Genomic DNA, 22484 nt, shown 5'->3' with positions numbered 1-22484 from the left:
ACATCCATTGCAGACACACTAGGGGAAGCTATCCACAAGTTAGTGGGTTCGGACAAAAAGAAATCATGTTCTTCCACCTCTCCCAAAAGGAATAATGGAGACTATCATCCTATCTGCTCATCCCAAGAGTTGAAGGAAACTTCTCTATAAACTGCCCTTTAGTTCCAAAGACTGGCAAAACCACATAGAGGACATGCAGAGCCTTTGCCATTGGCTCCACTGGGAGGGAATGCAGTGTAGAGAAGGCAGACAACTGGTATCACTAGTTTGTGCACAGGGAAATAGTGACTAGGGTACACAGCCCTTACACAAACGCAAGAGCACTCACCACACATCTGACTCACTCGTCTGTCTGAAAAGGCTAAAATTGTGCTGAGTTCAAAGGTTGGAATCACTGGCTTCCAAGAGCCATCCTTCCAGAAGAGAACCTGGTATTGCCCTGGGAAACCCTTATGCTTCATATTGAATATCTCATAACCCACAGAAACTCCAGGACTTATGGAAAGTGACTGTAACCAGAAGACAATATTCCCCAAGCATCTATAGCATGTATCCCTATAGGATAAAAAATAGTATTTCTTGTCCATCAAGAGAACATCAGCACAAAAGAAAGTTCCCTTATTTGTCACACACCAGCTCCCTCCCTCCCATTAACCCCTGATCACCATCAGGCAGTGAGGAGCAAACACAGATACGGCCCTCACTGCATGTCACTGAGTTCTCAGAATGACCCAGGAGACAGGTTCCGTTAGTGCTGCCAGGTTACCAAAGGAAACAGAGGCCCAGGGAACTTAGGTAACTTGTCCAATGTCACACAATTTATAAGTGGTAAAGCCAGGATTCAGTCCTGGGCAGTCTGGCTCCAGAGTGTGTTTAAATTCACTACCTGTCCTGCATTACCTGGCTCTCAGGTATATGCCTCCAGACTCTGAGGAAACAATTACATTCTTATTATAACATCATTTCTTCCAGTACACACAAAATGAAGTATCAGTGAATTAATAGATTTTTTTTTAAGGATAAGAGGAATTTTCTACATGCAAAGGTAGCTTGATGCCACTTCACAGTACATGGGCAGCTCCACTGCTAGCATTCATACTATCTCACCATGCCAGGATTGGTCAGTTAGTGAGCAGCCCTTTGGGTTCCTCCCACCATTAGACAACATCAAGGATGATGTCTCTGGTGTGGTCAGTCTGAAGCACAGTATGAAACTCAAGGGAACCACTCCTAATTCTGGTGCCATCTAGTTTTCATCTCATCTGCAGGGCTTGACCTGTCCTAGACAGTTGGGGCATAGATTATATAGAACCAATTTCTACCTTTGAAATGGTTGTATTCACTAGAAGGAATGGGCCCAACCCACAGTCAACAGAGAGGTGTACAATCAGTATAAATGCCTATAGATACAAAAGATCTATAATAACTGATGGTGGTTATAAGTAAATAATGTTTAAGTATACTTTAAGGGGTGAGATGGAGTAGGTTGGGATTCTGTTGGCTTTGGAGAGAAGGTATGGCATTAATAAGGGACATTTTTAGGAGCAAGTTGCAAAGATTAATAGGAGAAGATGCAGCACAGCTGCCATGTGAAGGAAGGAAAGTATGGCATCTGGGGGTGCACTGCAACAAAAGAGCACCAGAGAAATGAAGCTGCCACCCATGATTTCAGCAAGGCACTTGACCTCCCTGGGTCAAGACCCTCCCCAGTGCTTCCATCTGTCTATATGAAGAACTGGGTATTGACATCCAAAGAACATGGTGAAGCACTTTGAATTCTTTAGAAGAAAGGTGTCATCATCAAATATCTTTTGAGTTAAGGGAAATTTATTATTTGGAAGAAATGCCTATGGCATATGGCATCTAATTTGCTCCAAGCACTAGTAACTCAGATGTCTTGGGAAGGAAACAAACTAAAGTATCACCATAAAAAAAAGGCAAGTGTTCCAAGCCTTGCAAGTAACACACTTCTCTTTGGCATTGTATAAACTGCCTGGGCTCTGCCCAAGCCAAGGCTACATGAGCCCAGACCCAGATCTCAAATGACTGCCCATGCTTTGCTCTTGGGCTGGCGTCAGTCATTTGCAAGTGGAATCAGATGTTGTCTTTACAGTGTGACTGATGTTTTTAGTGGAGCCGTGTTTATATCTCGATCTTTCTTATTTGTGTGATGTTCTGTTTTATAACTTGAATCTCTAGAAATCTTTCCCATGGCTATGCATCATTCCTTATCACCCATAACCAAATATGGCAGCTTTAAATAGTGCTGTCATTTTCCTCAGTTTCACTCATTGTGATATAATCAGGTATAGATTTCTGACATCATGCACATAATGGGGTTTCAGATTCAGAAAGTAACAATGAAAGATTTTTTGAAGATATTTCTCAATTGAGAGACACAGAGTAAAATAATAATGACTGACAGGGCACATAGAATTCACTTGTGTTTGCCCAAGAAGTGGCCTAAACCAGCAGTTTCTGCTACAGCAGGTGTGCGGGCATGATCACCTCTCTTGTCCCCACTGGGCTCTGTGCACAGGTTCCATGCAGTCTGTCTCCCAGTGCCTGCCGCTGGCTCTCGGGGTGGTGCTGGAGACAGGGTCAGACTTGTGCAGAGATGAACCCAGTACAAACATGATATATCTTTATTTTTATATCTGGACATTTGTTCACCAGTGTTTTGTGTGTTTTTTTTCAATTAACAGTTTACATTCAATATTATTTTCTATTAGTTTCAGGTGCACAGCACAGTGATTAGACAACCATTTACTTCACAAAGTGTTCTACCTGATATTTCAGGTACCCACCTGGCACCATGCACAGTTGTTAAAATATTGTTCCCTATATTCCCTATGCTGTACTTTACATCCCTGTGACTGATTTGTAACTGCCAATCTGTAGTTCTCAATCCCTTTACCTTTTTCATACAACCCCTCCCCAATGGCAACCATCAGTCTGTTCTGTGTACCTATGAGTCTGTTTTTATTTGTTTGTTTATTTGTTTTGTTATTTAGATTCTGCACAGTGAAATCATATGGTATTTATCTTATTCAGTCTGACTTTAAAAAAGCCATATTTTAATACTGACCGTAGGTTATGCCATGACTGATACGGTATTGAACTTGAAAATGTACTTGTTCATACAACCCCTGAGCTTAATACTGACTTTCTGTCCCACCTAAGGAGTTCTTAGATTTCTGGAATCATAAGAGAGCACTTACGACAGTGATTTCATTGCAGTGAGAGCCGCAGGCCGTGTGCACGGTGGAGGTGGGGATGGGAGCAGAGGAGAGCAGGCCCTGTCTGTAGTAAGCAGCACCACTTGCTCCAGCCAGTGAGAATATAAACCAAGGGCCAGATCATCCATTAAAAACAAAACAAAACAAAAAGCAGAACTGTGGATTTTAAAATAAAATCTGCTGATTGCTTCATATAGGCAATGAATCAAAATGAGTGAATGGTGCAGAGTAAACAAGTGATCTGTGGGCTCTGTGGGGCCTGCAGCCCTGGGCAAGCTGGAGAGGTCTGAGGCCCCGCGGAGGGCGCCACAGCCCAAGACTGAGGGCAGCTTCCTGGACCCCACCCTTCTCACCCCATTCCACTCTCCTGTACTGTGTCTGGCTCCATCCTCTGACTCCCCTGACTCTGGGCTGGGGATAGACCATGTTTTCCCCCAGCATCATGGTCCCAGCCCTGGGCTTGGGGCCAGCCTTTCACTTAGCTGGGTAATCTGGATGCATCTCTTAACTGCCCTGGGCTTTGCTTTCTTCATTAGAAGACAAAAATAATAATAATAAAAATAATAACCTGTGCCTTATAGCACCAGTGCAAGGTTCACTTGAGAAGGTCACACTGTGTGTGAGGTCACCCTGCCAAGGAAAACCAAGGGTGCATATGGTATTAGCATCCTCCTGAGAAAGGTGTGAGTGTCCAGGAGGGCTGGTTGTCCTGGTCCAGCACCACAGACATCATAGCTCAAAGCGACTTTGGGCCCATCTCTGCTGTTGCCGGGGAACAGGAGGTAGTACTCAAGGGCTGTCCTGTGTGGCCAAAGCAAAGCTTACCTGGGAAGGGACATGACCTGGGCTGTTCTTTTGTCTCATCTGATGAGGTTGGGACAGGGTAGGTATTCCAAAGCAGCCCCCTCTACACCTTCATCTCCAGTACACCCTCTGTCCCATACTGCATGGCTCAGGAGCCATTCTGACTGAATGTGTACAGTGAATCTTGTTTTTATCTCCATTTCCAGGGACGCAAACCTGGCTATTTCTCCTTCCTGGACCCATTTTCTCCAGGCGTCTGGCTCTTCATGCTGCTAGCCTATCTGGCCGTCAGTTGCATCCTCTTCCTAGTGGCTCGGTACACTGTCCTCCCCGTCCCCTTCCTCAGGCTGCCACCTTGTGTCCACCTCTGGGAACTACCTAGGAGGGGTGGGGAGTAGGAGAAGACCTTGGTGCCAAGCTGGAGGGATGAGAGGGGAGTCAGAACCTGAGCCACTCTCCGCCCAGCTGTCAACCAGGTACTATCTACCCACCCATGTCTGCACGCATTCCCTAATGTTTACCATGCCAACAGGTGAGCTTGTCCTGATTTCCTTTATACCCCTGCCTTTTTCCCTCCCACTGTCCATTTTCTAGCCCCCTGCTTGTGTAGGAGCCTTGGGAGAAAGGAGGAGAGGAGAGGGAGGGCAACATTACTCAGGTTAAACAGGATGCATTTCATTGCCCTAGCATCAGCCTTTGCTAGGATCTGCCACAAAGCGCTGAATGATACGAAACAGGAATGGAAGGAGCCACCAGAGGCCTAGGGGGCAAGGCCTTTTGTGCAGGGGGCCTGGCCTTTCCCCAGCCTGGATCTGTCTGTGCAAACACAGCTACCTTGTCGAATGAAAACCATGAGGGTGGCAGGAGGCAGGAAGGCAGGATGGAGAGAGGCATTTGCAAGTAGTGTTGAATTAAGACAAATGGTCCAGATCAGGGATTGGGAAGAATAAGCCCTTCCCTGTCCGTAGGGACCCAAGACCACCCTGGGGCCTGTGGAGGAGCCTGAGGAGCCTCCCATGGCTGAGGCCTCCCTAGGCTGTGTGCAGAGAGGACTGTTTCTCTCTGGGCCAAGGGCATCACAGTGGCCTGGCTTCAGAGACTGACTTACTATCCAGAAGCAGAACAAGTGCTAATGGCTCATCAGTCACTCCCTCAGAATCCCTGCTCCCTACTCAGAGCTCCTCCCATTCTCCTGCAGGACCAGTGAGGGCTATTCCACAGAGCAGAGGACCTCCCAGAATGGACTTCTACAGGACGGTGGCCCTGCTCCAGCTATGTCCTCAGCGGCCTCCTTGGTCTCTGGCCTCAGGGCCACATGGGCAGGGCTAGATGATTCTGAAGTGCATATGCCACCTCTGGTGGGGGTTGGAGCAAGGTTTCCCTGAGAGCATATCTCTTCAGTGACCCCATAGGAGTGTATGCTTTCTCCAGTTACAAGACAGGGCCCCAAGGAACCATAGGGTGCCCACCCAGGGGATACTGTGTCTCCCAGTCTCTGCTCCTTTCAGTAGAGATCAAAGCCAAGTCCAGGAAGTCCTTCAAGCCTAACAGAAAAATACCTTACTTACAACCTGGTGGTCTCAAAAGCTGCTGTGTGTGCTGTCCAGAGGCCTGGCTTTGCTGCTCCTCAGTTCATTCTTACCCCCTCCAAAGGAGCCCCTCCCTGGATCTAGCAACCCACAGCTTTCAGGTGACCTTGGGTTCCTGAAAATAGTCTTCTGGCTTGGTTACCAGCACACACACTCACACACACCCGCTTCCCCATGACTGCCAGAGCCAAAAACTTCTCAACAAGCCCTTGGGGTTAAACAGCCCCTCTTCCTTGACCTCTATACGCACACACACCACCTGCCAGGATCCAGCACTAACAAAAAGATTTACCAAAGGAAGTATTAAAGGTCGATCATATAACATGTGTGTGTATATATATAAATATACACATGCACAACTTTTTGCACATATTATAATGTATATTATATGTATCTACCATATATGTAGATATATAACACCATTTGTGTGTGTATGTACACACACACGCACACATACATAACATCTGAGCTGAGGCTAACCTGACCTAAGACAGTGGTCTGCAAACAGGGCTCCCTGAAGCATCAAGCACAGTGCAGGTAGCAGAGACTTGCAGGGAGGAAGAGAAGAGCCTGGGCAGCCAGAATTCTAGGGTCCCCTCCTACCTGCATTCAGACCTGCCCCACTTCTGTTTCTTATATATTGTTCTTCTGGGTAAGATTTTAGAAGGAAAAATGTTTAAAAACTACTGATCTAAGGCAGCCATTCCCAAGTCAGCCAATACCTGAGCCACATAGGGGGCTTTAAAAAAACTTGAATATTCAGGTCTAATCTCAGAATCTCTAGGGATGTGGCCTGGGAATTTGTATGTTTGAATCTCACTTCCAATGGCCCATAGGTTTGGGATCCACCAGGCGAGCATGAGTCAGCTTCATAGGCCACAGAGGGAGGGAGCACATGCAGGTCAATAGCAGCCTGCTGCCATTGAACTCAGGACCCTTGGCAGTAATGAGAAGGTGGGCCAGCAACTGTAAAACACCAAGGTTACACTGAATGATGGACTAAGAAGGGCAGTGATGGTAACACCCTGTGAACTGGCAGCAGCCTCACTGCTGGGCACACACCTATATGCCTCTCATCAAAACCTGAGGGCTTTTTTTCACCACTCCACCCCCAAAGCTGGAGCGCTGTGCATAGGAGACAGGCCTGGGCTGCTGAACAGAAGGAATGTGTCTGTCTGTAGGTGGAAAGAAAGGGCATTGCAGACATTAGGGTATCACTGAGAGAGTCCAGTGGGAGGTTAGGAGGGAAGGTGGGATGGAGTGTGCCCTGCTTCACAGGAGGCAGGGGCCCCAAGAAGGGCATAAGCACCCTCTACCCTGTGTGCTCATTATAGTCACCTGGGCCACTGTACCTGGGATCAGGATCTAGTCACTGGCATTTTTGTAAGTTCCCAAGTGAGTCTGAAACACAAGACAGGATTGAGAACCATGGCCTGAAGGACTTACTAGGCCAGGGTTTCTCCAAATGTGGCTCTTGAGTCAGTGGTATCAACATCACCTAGGAACTCACAGATTCACAGGCCTCCCCCAGACTTACTGAATCAGGAGCTTGGTGGGTGGCAACAACCTGTGTCTTCACAAGTCTTCTTGGAGATTCTGACACAAGCTGAAGTTTGTGAAGCATGCTGTGGGCTGAGGGTTTCCAAACTCCGGCTCTGTGGGGCCCCAAGGCCCCTCTGTGATGATCACAAGGGCCTGGGATGTCAGGACAGTCACACTCCCAGCCTCCCATCAAGGGGCTCCATTTCATCTATTTCATACATCAGAATTTATTTTTGAGAAAGTAAAAATGTCCCTGCGATTAAAGGAAAACAGTTTGAAAATTGCCAATAGCATCCAACCTCCTTGTTTTTTGGTTGGGAAAATCCAAGTCCAGCTAAAGGGAAGTGGCTGCCCAAGCCACAAGGCCTGTGACAGAGTATAGACATGAGCCAGAAAGAACCCCCCCCCCAACTCTTCCCAGCACACTTGCCTTTGCACCTGACCTCCATGGCACTGGTAGATGTTCTTTTTTTTCCCACAGGTTGACCCCTTACGAGTGGTACAGCCCCCATTCATGTGCCCAGAGCCAGTGCAACCTCCTGGTGAATCAGTACTCCCTTGGCAACAGCCTCTGGTTTCCGGTTGGGGGCTTCATGCAACAGGGCTCCACCATCGCCCCTCGAGCCTTGTCTACTCGTTGTGTCAGTGGCGTCTGGTAAGATCCGGGGCAGAGAAGGGACAGGGCCAAAAGGGCAGGGACACACAAGGTGTCCTCAGATAACCCCTACTCTGGTTGTACACTGCAGCTTCTGGCAGGCAGAAATCTCAGCTCCCCTGTCGGGGAGACTGTAACCTCTGCCTTTCAAAACAGACTAGCTGGGAGCTGAGCTGCATTCTGTCAGCTCAGAAGGTTTGGGGGCAATGGGTATGTGTGCTTTGTGCCATCTTATCCCATTCCCCTTTCTTTGTTTTTGAGGTCTGGATACAGAGAGCCAAGGCAGAAAAGGAGGTGGAATGAGGAAATAAACTTAAAGGCCCATAGCAAAGCAATTATAATGTTCAGACCTGGAAATGACCTGAGGTTGAGTGGCTGGGCAGGCAAAGGCATAGGAAAATATGAGCCTGTGGCAGGAAGTGCCTGCAGGAGGAATTCAAGCCCAGCTGCCACATCACACCCCTACACCAGCTTTCTTTCCCTCTGTATCTGGCTGGGGGGCGGGGGTGAGAGGTGGTGGCTCACCAGACCCCTCCACCTCACCAGGGTGGGAAAATGCAAATTCTTAGTCACTCAGAGTTAGACAGGATCTTGGGGAGAGAGTTGACAGTATGCAGTCCAACCTCCAGTCTACATGGACCATCAGCCAATCTCTACCTGAATGAAACTCCTTTCTCCTAGCTTACACAGGGCAAAAAGAACATGGCCAAACGACTCTGTGTGTGGCAAAGCTCTTTGAAAACTTGAAAGTACTGCATAAGTGTGTGGACTAAATAATTGCTATTAGACCATTATAGGAGGAAATGAAACATAGATATAGATAGATATGGATATAGATATATAGATGTATATGTATAGATAGGCAAGTTTGCAGAGTACAGTTTTCTCATCCGCACTTGGGTTTGGCTATACCAGATTATAGGACTTACAACCTTGGTTCTCTCACCCTTTCCAGTCTGTGTAAGACTAAGGAAAAGGAAAAGTGGTATGTCCACTATTGGACAACTGTGCTAGGGACCGCAGGTCACCTGGATAGTTATCAGAAGGGCTGATGAGGAGGTGAAAATGCAGCTGGACAGTGTCCCCTTCCCAGTTGGGCTTTTTGTTTTCCTTGATCGATGGTAAATACACTAGAGTTTAAAACATTTGAACAAGGTGCTTGCTCATCATCACTTGTAGCTAGAAATCACATGGATCAACATAGAGACCTGGGTTTCACATTGTGGGAAGAAGGAATGATCTTAGCAGAGAGAGTCACAGTATGTCCTAAAATTTCAAGAAATCTGGGCAGGAGCCATGGAGACAAGCAGAAGTCAGCTGCAGATTTTGATCTCTGTCTCTGGGCTTTTCTCTGCAGAGGGTGCTTGTTCCCATGTGCTGCACACAGGGCCCCATTGCCTGTGCCACCCACCTGTTAGCAGTGCCTGTGCCCTGCACTGCTCTGCAGTGTTTTTGATAGCTAGCCCCAGCCACTCTGGCTCCCAGCTCCAGCTCTGTATAGTTATCCCCCTCAGCCTCTTGGAGTTGGCTTTTAAATCAGGGCCTCAGTTTGGTCAGCTCCCTGGGGGAGTGGGAGGTCCGAAGATAGGTCCATCAAGCTTCTCTTAGCTTCCTCCCCCTGAGCAAGTGACAGAAAATGCCATGTTGCTGACAAGAATGCCAGCTTTACAATGGATAATGCCCCTTTCAGACAGGACCAAATTTCCACTGGCCACTCCAGAGAGCACAGCATGGCATGAATAGCCCCCTCAGCAGAGATCATTGGCTCGCACTGAGCTGCTCCCACCTCTCACCCCTTCTGTGTGGCCAGGGGCATAAACTCCATCTGGCGACCAGGCTGGAGCAGCATAGCCACAATGGCTGAGGGAGCCTCCTTGGCCCATACTGAGGTGATGTTCATACCCACAGCTCCTTGAACCACAGCACTAGCCAATGTTACTGAGAAGCTTCAGAATGGTCATCTTTACCTAGGGACCCCATCACTGCCCCCAGCCTCCTCTGGGGCATAGTCATGAGAAACAACTCCCAACATAGTGCAAGAGCTTAGACCAGAACAGGGAAAGCAGGTTTTGAATAGAGAGGGATACCTGGCACTTAAGGATCATAAATAGGGGAGTCAGCCAAAGGATTTTCATCCCATATTCAATGTGAGGGTCTGTCTCTATATTTCTTTATATCTCACACTCATCTAGTGGTTTACAGATCTCATTTGATCTCAAAAATCTGAAGAGCAGGCATCATCATCCCCATTCATTACATGTGCAATAAGTTGAGAGGCTGTCTGTGGCTGTCCCCCACACATGTCTGGTTGTCTGGCATATGAGCACAACCATCAAGTTGTTGGGTGCCCCTGTATGCTTCAGGGAGGCAGCCCACAGGAAGCCTAGACATCATGCAAAGGAGACAGCAGGACTTCCTGCCCTTGCAAATCCACCTGGAACCTGCCAGCTGCTGAATCCTAGGGCTGACCCTATGCGCTAGTTGGCAATGTCTTCATTAATTCAGACTCCACTATTTCAGAATGCGTGATTATCCAAGCTCAGTTGCACTTGGATATATCTTTGAACCCCCATAAACAAATGGATCACATACAGATCCATACTGCTTGTTTAAACTACTTAAGTGAACAAATCAGTTTTAAGGGCTTTAGTATGTATATTGCCTGAGTTGAAAATCACTCTAATTTTAAATGAATTTGATGTACCCAATAAAACAACATTCTATTTTAAAATAGCACATTTAAGACTGTTTTTTGAATTTCAACTTCTGAAAAGTTCAAAGGTGCTTTTCAAGTCTTAAAGAATTTCTGCTGTTACAATTTATAGAACTGGTTTTAAAATACGAATTTATCAATGTGTTCCTTGGCAGGTTATTTTGCTTCTCTGAGATTCAGCTTCCTCATCTGTAAAAGTGGGATAAGAATTGTACCTCTGAGTTGTAAGGAATGTGTGAGACAGTGTCTGTGGCTCAGGGCAGGTGCTCAGGACATGGCAATGCTCATCTGAAGGCCATCTGCATCATGAAGACACAGCCCTAGCTCTGGACAGAGCCCCCAGATCTTCCACCCTTAACTCATTCCCTAGCTCATTTCTTACAGTCTCCCAAACTGTCTCATGTAGACAGACATACCTCCATTTAATAACAATACCCAACATGTAGACAGACATACCTCCATTTAGTAACAATACCCAACTTGCCTCCTTCAGGAAATAAGAAGAAAAAATTGTCCTAGGCAGTCCTCCAAAACACTGTTTGTTGGCAGTGCATCATTTCTCTTTCCCCTCTAAGCTGAGAGTTGCTTTCAGAGAGGGACACCTGGTCTCTCCTACCTTGCAGCAGGACCAGATATGGGGGTGAGGACTCCCAGGAGTGCCCCTGGACATGAGAACTTCCTGGTTTTCTCCTACACAGGTGGGCATTCACGCTGATCATCATCTCCTCCTACACAGCCAACCTGGCCGCCTTCCTGACTGTACAACGCATGGATGTGCCCATCGAGTCAGTGGATGACCTGGCTGACCAGACCACCATTGAGTATGGCACGATTCATGGAGGATCCAGCATGACATTCTTTCAAGTAAACCAATTTGCTTGCTCACCAACATCAGGAATTGGGAAGAACAAAGTTGAGATATCCGCCCACTGCAGACAAAAACATCTCTCCCCATCCCATGGTCTCTTTGTAACATCTCGTGTGGAGATTCACATGAGTTTATTTTCTCCTACTCCACAAAATATCCATGGAATGAGGTCCCAAAAACACTTTGGGTTAATGTCAGCCTGTCCAAAGATGTTGCACATGAACAGTTAGTGGTAGTTGATATGATTTTAGGTACGATTTAGCAGAACTATTTTTAACTGTAATAGTTTCATATTTATTTTAATGAGTGTTAGAAAAAATAAATGCAGTGAATCTAATATGTACCTTTATTTATATGGCTGTGCAGAATGAGACTAATGTATATATTTAGATTTTTTAAATTTTTATTTTTATTTTTTTTATTTTAATCATTGTTCAAGTACAGTTTTCTCCCTTTTACTCCCAATCCAGCCCACCCACCCAACCCTTTCCACTTCCCTCCCATTACCACCCTCCCCCTAGTTTTTGTCCATGTGTCCTTTAAATTTGTTCCCATGAACCCTTCCCATTGTCCCCTGAAATTCCCTCTTGTCTCCCCTCCAGTCACCATGAGCCTGTCCTCTATTTCAGTGTCTTTGGTTATATTTTGCTTGTTTCTTTGTTTTGTTGTTTAGGTTCCTGTTAAAGGTGAGATCATATGGTATTTGTCTTTCACTGCCTGGCTTATTTTGCTTAGCATGATGCTTTCCAGCTCCATCCAAGCTGTTGCAAAGGGTAGGAGCTCCTTCTTTCTTTCTGCTGCATAGAATTCCATTGTGTAAATGTATCATAGTTTTTTGATCCACTCATTTACTGATGGGCATCTAGGTTGTTTCTAGCACTTAGCTGTTGTAAATTGTGCTGCTATGAACATCGGGGTGCAAAGGTTCTTGTATTGGTGTTTTAGTGTTCTTAGTATATAGTCCCAACAGTGGAATTGCTGGGTCAAAAGGCAGATCCATTTTTAGTTTTCTGAGGAAGTTCCATACTGCTTTTCATAGTGGTTGTACAAGTCTGCAGTCCCATCAACAGTGCACTAGGGTCTCCTTTTCTCCACAACGTCTCCAGCACTTGTTGTTTGTTGCTTTGTTTATGATGGCCATTCTGACTGGTGTGAAGTGGTATCTCATTGTGGTTTTAATTTGCAGCTCCCTGATAGCTAGCGATAGGTGTCTTTGGATTTTCTGAATGTCCTCCTTGGAGAAGTGTCTGTTCAAGTCCTTTGCCCATTTTTTTGATTGGGTTGCTTGTCTTCTTAGAGTGTAGTTGTTTAAGTTCTTTATATATTTTGGAGATTAAACCCTTGTCTGAGGTATCATTGGGAAATAGGTTTTCCCATACAGTTGGTTCTCTTTTAATTTTGATACTGTTTTCTTTAGCTGTGCAGAAGCTTTTAATTTTGATGAGGTCCCATTTGTTTATTCTTTCCTTTATGTCCCTTGCTCTAGGGGACATGTCAGTAAAAAAGTTTCTGCGTGAAATATCTGAGATTTTCCTACATATGTTCTCCTCTAGGACTTTAATGGTGTCACGTTTTATATTTAAGTCTTTTATCCACCTTGAATTTATTTTTGTATGAGGTGTAAGTTGGTGCTCAAGTTTCATTTTTTTTGCATGTAGCTGTCCAGTTCTCCCAACACCATTTGTTGAAGAGGCTATTTTTACTCCATTTTATGTTGCTGCCTCCTTTGTCAAATATTAATTGACCATAGAGACTTGGGTTTATTTCTGGGCTCTCTGTTCTGTTCCATTGGTCCATGTGCCTGTATTTATGTGAGTACCAGGCTGTTTTGATTACAGTGGCCTTGTAGTATAGTTTAGTATCAGGTATTGTGATCCCTCCTACTTTACTCTTCTTTCTCAAAATTGCAGCTGCTATTCAGGGTTGTTTATAATTCCATGTAAATTTTTGCAGTGTTTGTTCTATGCCTGTGAAATAAGCCATTGGTACTTTAATAGGTATTGCACTGAATGTGTAAATTGCTTTGGGTAGTATGGACATTTTGATTATATTAATTCTTCCAATCCATGAACACGGTATATGTTTCCATTTGTTTATGTCTTCCTTGATTTCTTTCCTGAGTGTTATGTAGTTTTCTGAATACAGGTCTTTTACCTCTTTGGTTAGGTTTATTCCTAGATATTTTATTTTTCTTTTTGCTATTTCAAATGGGATTTTTTTCCTTGATTTCTGCTTCTGCTGTTTCATTGTTGGTGTACAGAAATGCCTTTGATTTCTGGATATTGACTTTGTATCCTGCTGTTTTGCCAAATTCATTTACTAGGTCAAGCAGTTTTTTGGTGCAGTCTATTGGATTTTCTATGTGCACTATCATGTCATCTGCAAACAGTGACAGTTTTGTTTCCTCCTTTCCAATTTGGATGCCTTTTATTTCTTTTTCTTGTCTGATCACTACGGCTAAAACTTCCAGTACTATATTGAATAGAAGTGGTGAAAGTGGACAGCCTTGTCTTGTTCCTGATCTTAGTGGAAAAGATTTTAGTTTTTGCCCATTGAGAATGATGTTGGCTGTAGGTCTCTCATATATGGCCTTTATTATGTTGAGGAATGCTCCCTCTATTCCCACTTTGCCAAGTGTTTTCATCGTAAGTGGGTGCTATACCTTATCAAATGCTTTTTCTGCATCTATTGATATGATCATGTGGTTTTTATCTTTGCTTTTATTTATGCAATGTATTACATTTACTGATTTGTTAATATTTTACCATCCTTGCATCCCTGGAATGAATCCCACTTGGTCATGGTGTATGATCTTTTTAATGTATTGTTGGATGAGGTTTGCCAGTATTTTGTTGAGGATTTTAGTGTCAATGTTCATCAGTGATATTGGCCTGAAGTTTTCTTTCTTTGTTGTGTCCTTATCTGGTTTTGGAATTAGGATGATGTTGGCTTCATAAAAAAGAGTTTGGGAGTCTCCCATCTTTTTGGATTTTTTGGAATAGTCTGTGAAGAATAGGGGTTAGTTCTTAAATGCTTTGTAGAATTCTCCTGTGAAACCATCTGGTCCAGGGCTTTTGTGTGTTGGGAGTTTTTTGATTACTGCTTCCATTTCTTTTCTTTTCTTTTTTTTTAGAGAGGGAAGAGAGGGAGATAGAGAGAGAGAGAGAGAGAGAGAAACGTCAATGTGCGGTTGCTGGGGGTCATGGCCTGCAACCCAGGCATGTACCCTGGGTGGGAATCGAACCTGGGACACTTTGGTTCCCAGCCCGCACTCAATCCACTGAGCTACGCCAGCCAGGGCTTGCTTCCATTTCTTTTGTTGTTATTGGTTTGTTCAGGCTTTCTGCTTCTTTCTCATTGAGTTCTGGAAGATTATATTTTTTCTAGAAATTTGTCCATTTCACCTAGGTTTTCAAATTTCTTAGCATACAGTTCTTTGTAGTAATTTCTTACAGTCCTTTGTATTTCTGTGGTATCTGTTGTAATCTCTCCTTTTTCATTTCTGATTGTGTTTATTTGGGTCTTCTCTCTTTTTTTTCTTGATGAGTCTGCTTAAAGGCTTGTCGATTTTATCTTTTCAAAGAACCAGCTCCTTGATTCACTGATCCTTAGAATTGTGCTTTTAGTCTCTATGTCATTTAATTCTGCTCTGATCTTGGTTATTTCCTTCTTTCTGCTTGCTCTGGGATGTCTTTGTTGTTGTTCCTGAGTTCTGGAAGACATAGGGTTAGGTTCTTTGTTTGAAATATTTCTAACTTTTTTAGGTAGGCCTGTATCACTATGAACTTCCCTCTCAGGACTGCCTTGGCTGTGTCCCATAAGTTTTGGTCGTTGTGAATTCATTTTCATTTGTTTCCAGAAACCTTTTGATTTCTTCCCTAATTTCATTCTTGACCCATTCATTGTTTAATAGCATGCTATTTAATCTCCATGATTTTGAGTGTTTGGGGATTTTTTCCCTTGGGGTTAGTTTCTAGCTTCAGTACCTTGTGATCCGAGAAAGTGCTTGGTATGATTTCAATTTTCTTGAAATTCTTGAGGCTTGTGTCCTATCATGTTGTCTATCTTTGAAAATGTTCCGTGTACATTTGAAAAGAATGTGTATTTAGCTTCTTTGGAATGGAGGGCTCTGTATATATCAGTAAAGTCCATTTCATCTAGGGTATTGTTCAATGCCACAGTATCTTTGTTGATATTTTATTTGGAAGATCTGTCCATTTTTGATAGTGGGGTGTTAAAATCCCCCACTATAATTGTGTTGCTGTCCATATCTTTCTTGAAGTCCTCTAAGATTTTCTTTATGTATTTGGGTGCTCCTATGTTGGTTGCATATATATTTACAATATTTATGTCTTAGTGGATTCTTCCCTTGAGTATTATGAAGTGACCTTCTGGGTCTCTCTTTAAGGCCCTTTTTTGGAAGTCTATTTTGTCTGATATGAGTATTGCTACTCCAGCTTTTTTTTCCTGTCCATTTGCTTGGAATATTTGTTTCCAGCCCTTCACTTTCAGCCTATGTAGGTCTTTTATCCTGAGGTGGATCTCTTGTAGGCAGCATATGTGTAGGTCATGTTTTCTTATCCATTCAGCTCTTCTATGTCTTTTGATTGGAGCATTTAATCCATTTACATTTAAGGTTATTATTGATAGGTACTTATTCATTGTCTTTTATGTACGTGTGTTCCTCTCTCTCTCTCTCTCTTTTCCTTCCTTTCCTTAAAGCAGTCCCTTTAGAATCTCTTGCAGAGCTGGTTTGGTGGAGGTGTATTCTTTTAGACTTCTTTTGTCTGGGAAGCTTCTTATTTGGCCTTCTGCCTTGATTGAAAGCCTTGCTGGGTAAAGTAGCCTTGGTTGTACACCTCTTGTTCTCATTACTTGTAATATTTCTTGCCATTCTCTTCTGGCTTGGAGTATATCCATTGAGAAGTGAGCTGTTAGCCTTACTGGGGCTTGCTTGTATGTTACTTCCTATTTTTCCCTTGCGGCCTTTAATATTCTCTTTTTGTCTTGAAATTTTGCCATTTTAATTATGATGTGTCTTGAGGTGGGCCTCTTTGGTTTCCTCTTGATTGGGACTCTGTGTTTCCTGGATTTGTGTGACTTTTTCTCTCATCAAATTAGGGAAGTTTTCCATCATTACTTTTTCAACTAGGTTTTTGATCCCTTGCTTTTCTTCTTCCCCTTCTGGTATCCCTATTATACAAATATTATTATGTTTCATATTGTCTGTATTTCTCTTAACCCCTCTTTATTCTTTCTGATTCTCTTTTCCTTTTCTTGCTCTTTCTGGGTGTTCTTTTCTACTTTGTCCTCCAATTCACTAATCTGGTGTTCTACTTCATCAATCCTGCTTTTCATTCCTTCTACTGTGTTCTTCAGTTCAGAAATTGCATTCTTCATTTCCTCTTGGCCCTTGTTGATAGTTTCTGTTTCCTTTTTCATGTTTATATAGTTTTCAGTGAGATCATTGTAGCTTCCCTGTAGTTTCTGGTAGCTCATTGTGAGTTCATTGAGCTTCCTGATAATCATTGTTTTGAACTCAATATCTGATAGTTGAGTCACCTCTATTTCATTTAGCATTTTTTTCTGAGGCTTCCTCCTTTCCCTTCATTTGGGGATTGTTTCTTTGTCTTCTCATTGTTCTTGAGACTCTTCTTGTTAGCCTCTGTTTCTTAAATTGTTCTGTTCTGGTTCCCTGTGATTATGGTGTGAACTTCTGTGGTAGAATACCTGTGAGATTCAGTGGTGCAGTCTCCTTCATGTATTCTGGTGTTCACAGCTTCCCCCTGCTTATCTGGTTTTTCAATGTACGTTATAATTTTTTATGTCCTGTTTTCATAAATGTTTCGGTAACCTAGGCCACTTGCTCTGTTCCTCCTCCAATCCATGAGTTTCTCTCCCCTGCACAGAGGAAGAGAATCATGCTCCCTCAAGCAAAGTCACCATCTTCAAACCCGATTTTTTCTGAGTTAGTTAAATTTTAAAGGTAGACAAATCCAGATTAGAATAACAAGCAAATGACTGAAGTTAAGGAACACTAGATTAAAATGAACTGGTTTTACTGATCATAGACTAGATAGGTCTCATATCAGGACCCTAGTGGCTTCTTTGAGGTGCTCTTGCACAGCTCAGGAGAAGGGCCTGCAGTAGTGGTATGCTAACTCACAAGCGAAGTCACTGATCTTCATGGCTAGCAGAGCTGGGCCGGACAGAGGAGTAGTTTTCACATGCTTCAGGATCTCTACAGAAGCAGATTTCTTTTACAGTTAATAGGTGTGTAACCAACCAAGTTCATTTTCATATGAAGCAAGTTCAATTTCTTCCAAACAGATTGTGACTGGCATGGGAAACAGATTTCTGTTTTCCATGCCAGTCTCAATGCCTGGTGGCACAAGGAATAGTGATGGCATCACGCAAACACAGGGTTTAGATAGGCCCCCAGAATCCTCTCAGTCTTGTTGTTTACAATTAGTTGTCTGATAATTAGTTTAGGGTTGATAGAAAAATCCTGGCACAGATCATGAAGATGGTGTCTCTTTAGAAGTCCTGCATGAACCTGAGTTTACTACCCCCAGCCTGAAAGACAATGAAGGACACAACCAGAATGTCCATTTTCACTCGTGTCAGAACTCGGGACCTGGCAATTGTAGCCTTCTCTAGGGCAGATAAGGCTAAATCAGTTGCCAACCCATCAGGCAGACGGCTAGTTCCTTCCTTATCCTTCTGTGAGAGGTCAAGGGCACAACTCCCTCTTCCCACCATTGTGCAGTGTCAGTTGAGAGATGATGGAAAAGGAAAAGGTTGTTGAATATAATAAGGTGATTGAGTAGCAGAAGGGCCAGAATTTTAAGTTTCACTTAGATTCCCTCCCTTTCTAAACTAGCATTTCCTTTTTCTTTTCCAAATCCTGCTTCCTTGTATTTTTTTCTTTCTAGAATTCCCGCTATCAGACCTACCAGCGCATGTGGAATTACATGTATTCCAAGCAGCCAAGTGTGTTTGTGAAGAGCACAGAGGAGGGAATCGCCAGGGTGTTGAATTCCAACTATGCTTTCCTCCTGGAGTCCACCATGAATGAATACTATCGGCAGCGAAACTGCAACCTCACTCAGATTGGGGGCCTGCTGGACACCAAGGGCTATGGGATTGGCATGCCAGTCGGTATGCAGCAGAGGAACAGCCTCCTTGGGTAGCTTCACCCAGGCAGAGTCAGAGTAGCTAGAACCACTGAATGCAACATTGAATTCCACAACCCCTGTTTCTAAGAACCAGTGTAACAGTGACATTAGGTGGGCATTGTTGAGATTTTTTAAAAAAGAGCAAACCCACATACTTCCACTAATCAGTGATGAGTTCTCAATACTTAATTACTAAAGGCTAATTGATGAGTTATTAATTAATTAACTATTGAGGACATGTTGTTGCTCTTGGTGGATTTTTTAGGCCTTTTGTTCCCTATCTCCTGCTTCCTGCCCATTGGCCATTTTGCTGTAGAGACTAACACCTTTACTAGCCATTAGAAGGAGAAGGAAAAGGTGGTAAAACTCCAATGAATTAATTTTGCTCTTAGTGTCCCTGGTGAGAGTTTTACTATAAAAGAAGACTGACAAGATCGGATAAGAGGGCTGTTAGATCATCTGTGGCCCTCACTGATGCACCTGCTCCAAGTTGGCAGACGTGTGAATGGTGGAGAGCCCTGGCATTCAGCTTGCTGACTGTACCATCTGGTTGTTATAAGGAATACGATGTTTGGCTTCCAGAATGTTGTCCTAGCTCTGCTATCTAAAGGATATTCACACTTTAGGACTTCCTCTGCTGATAGTACCTCTATTGGAGATGAGGGGAAATTTTGTAGCTGCTTGTCATGATTTTGGAAGGGATCTGAATTGTTCTCCAGGTGATTTGTACCTGGACCCTTCTCCACACACCACCAAGAGCCACACTACAGAGAGCTGACACCATCCAAGGCTGTCCTCAGATCAGCAGCAGGGGCACAAGCAGGGATTCAGGCAACCAGGTCATGTGGGAAATTGACACAGAGTGTGTGCCCCTCACACATCCCTTCTTCTAACCTTCACCTTGCTCAGAACTCTGTACAATATAGGCTTCACATTGACCTGTCCAGTGTAAGAGCATGAGTTCAAAGTCAGGCAGACCTGGGAATGCACTCTTCTTGCTGGCTGTAGGACCATGTTGAGGTTATTGAACTCTGAGCCTCAGTTATCCCATTTGTAAAATTAGGCTTCTAATACCTACTGTATAGGATTAATATGAGGGTTAAATCTAATAATCTAGCCAGGTGCCTTACCACAGTGTCTGAGAGCCAATTTTGGGGAACACTGATGCCTTCCCCATGTTTTCTATAGTTCTCTATGTTATTTGATAAAAGCAGATAACTTCTTAAAGGCTGATCAGAAACAAAGCCAATTAACAGAGATAATAATATGACTCACCTTTGAACTCTCTAAACTCTGACACCAGCAGTCTTATAAACTGGAGGCCTCACTTGGGGTACTCACAAACCTGTATACCCTCCACTTTCCATCATATTTCATTGATGTCCATTAATATCACAGATTATAGACCCCTTGCAGAAATTTATTGGCAGACATTTTGTTTCAAGGATGTGGAGTGAACCACACAATGAACTTAAGGTGCACCTTGATAATACTCTAGCAATAAACAAATTTAACACAAATGTCAAGTTTCAAAAGCCTTCATGAAACCAACTGATCAAGAATTAACATAAAGCAGATTGATTCTAGAAATGTCCATCATAACCAGGGAAACAGAGAGAAATGCATTTTTTCAGTATCTAACATGATTTTATTTTTGCATGCACTGTCCTATTTAATCTCCCCACTTGCAAAGTAGATGTGGCCCTTCCCATTCTAGAGGATGGAATTGGGATTCAGAGCTGAAGAGACACTTGTCCAAGGTCCCAGAACAAGTAGGGAAATAAAGCTTAAGCCTAGGATCCCTGTCTCCAAATTTAGTACTTCACTTACCAGACAAAGAGAGGACAGGCAGGCAGGGCAGCTGTGGACGTTTCTGGGTTCTCAGGCCAGGCTGGGAGGAGCAGTGCACAGTCCACTAATATGATGGAATTTAGTTCCAGCTGAGGTTCTGTCCAGGAAAGACAAGCATGTGTGCCATTCTTAAGCTGGAGGTAAGGGCATAACTCTAGAGAAAGCAATGTGGTTGGGCCCAGGAAAATCAGGAGAAACAGAACAAAGAGTGCAATGGGAAATTAGCCAGGTGATTTAGGAGATAAGTAGGCAAACACAGAGTAAGTGAAATAATCCTTTCGTGGGACCCAGGACATGCTGTTGAGGTTTGGTTGAAAATGCCTAGAAAACTGTTTGAAATGCCTTGCTGGCCTGGACAGTTGTCTTCAAACCTGGAATGTTCATTAGTCTGCCACTTAACATCATCTGTTAATTCAAGTAGCTATTCCCTGCAGATGTGTATTAAGTATCTACTATTCCCAAGGCACTGTTGATGTGCACTCAGACCCATTATGTAGATGCACTTGGTGCCGCAGGCCTAAAATTCACATATACCAGTAAAGTTTTATCTATAGAAGGAGAGATTTTACTTGCAGAGTCCTGGCTGTCAGAGCCCAGAGAGGTCTGCAGCAGCACCAGTTCCCTGCCTGTCAGAATGCTATCCATGGGCCCGTGGCAGGCAGCATCTTGGAAATTAGTAGAAGTGCAGACCCACTGACTCAGAGTGCAAGTCAACAAGGTCTCCAGGTGATTTGTATGTACATCAGTGTTTGAGAGTTTGAGAATTTTCAACACAGCCTTTCCCTGGGGGTATCTATCCATATCAGGCCTTCACCAAGCCTGTGCAAGAAAATGGGTGGCTTATTTGGTCTCCAGCCCTTCAGCAATTTTTCTAATGATGCAGGCCTCAGCCTGTGCTGGGGCATCAAGCCTTCCACTGTTTCATTCAAGCCTGTTTTTGCGATTAAACCTAAATTCTAGAACCAAAGCTCCTTTACCATATTCCAGAAAAATTAAAGAAGAATTGCACTGAACAGAAGCCTTCTGTGGGGGTGGGGGGTGGGGGGGAGGACATGTGAACAGAGTGTGGATGAGCCAGTGGGTTCTGGGTACTCAGTAGGTAGCTGTAAGTGTTTGGATGCCTGGTCCCGGGTTCTCCACACAGTTGGGGAAGAGGAGCTTTTGCCACTCTCAGGTGGCTCTGTCTCACTGGGGGCTGCTCTGGGCAAACAGTTTCCAGGGGTAATGTAGAAGAGGTATAAATGCCAGAGAAACTAATTTAAATAAAATAAAGAGACAACTGCCCAACTGAGGGTTTATGTCACAAATTTCTCTCCTCGGTCCCCATGGGGGCAGATGGAAAGCTTTGCAAGGGGCTTCTTGCCTGGCGCAGGTTAACCCATGGTGGAAAGTGGTGGCCCAAGGTGGGGAAGAAGAGTGCCTAGAGAGCTGTCACTGGACCTTCATTGGTATCTAGGCCAAGGGATCCACCAATCAGCATGGAGACAAGGGAAGTGCAGTGCCCTGACTGAGGGCACTGAACTGTGTGCCCTGGGCTGTGTAAAGCCAGAACCCTCTTCCCCACGAAAACCCTCAGACTAGCACTGAGGAGGGCAGTGCCCTGGGGACTGCCCCATCTGTCACTTCATGCTTCCCCCTTGGCTCCCCAGCAGGTTGGCCAGGAGGTTTCCTGGAAGAGGGGCACAGTGTGTGTAACAGGGCACTCACAGCCTGCATTCTGGGCTTTTTTGCCTCCACAGGCTCGGTGTTTCGGGATGATTTCGATCTGGCCATTCTCCAGCTGCAGGAGACCAACCGCCTGGAAATTCTGAAGCGTAAATGGTGGGAAGGGGGTAAGTGCCCCAAGGAGGAAGATCACAGAGCCAAAGGTAAGCATGTTCAGGGCCTCCCCTAGTACTCTAGAGACCCACAGGGCCTATTTCTGTGTATACATTCCAGCTAATGACTTCAAAGGCATATGGGGAACACCCTTGGATGGAACCTGGGGCTAAACTGTGACTGGCTGGCGGTCCATCCTATCTCAGGGTCCTGGCATATTGCAGGTA

At 44.3% G+C, this 22484-nt stretch overlaps 1 protein-coding gene across 1 annotated transcript in view; it reads left to right on the top strand.

The window, feature by feature from the left end:
* Nucleotides 1-22484, top strand: part of GRIK4 (glutamate ionotropic receptor kainate type subunit 4) — a 314292-nt gene that overhangs the window by 272870 nt on the left and 18938 nt on the right. Inside the window, exons 14-18 of the mRNA XM_028527680.2 lie at nucleotides 4250-4359; nucleotides 7656-7829; nucleotides 11241-11406; nucleotides 18346-18571; nucleotides 22179-22307. Of these exons, the coding sequence (XP_028383481.1) occupies nucleotides 4250-4359; nucleotides 7656-7829; nucleotides 11241-11406; nucleotides 18346-18571; nucleotides 22179-22307 (805 nt within the window). The remainder of the gene's footprint in view (nucleotides 1-4249; nucleotides 4360-7655; nucleotides 7830-11240; nucleotides 11407-18345; nucleotides 18572-22178; nucleotides 22308-22484) is intronic.

Source organism: Phyllostomus discolor, chromosome 13 (genome assembly GCF_004126475.2).
Source record: "Phyllostomus discolor isolate MPI-MPIP mPhyDis1 chromosome 13, mPhyDis1.pri.v3, whole genome shotgun sequence".
Classification (NCBI taxonomy): Eukaryota; Metazoa; Chordata; class Mammalia; order Chiroptera; family Phyllostomidae; genus Phyllostomus; species Phyllostomus discolor.
The sequence above is the reverse complement of the archived record's forward strand: the minus strand, read 5'-3'. Positions and strand labels throughout refer to the sequence as shown.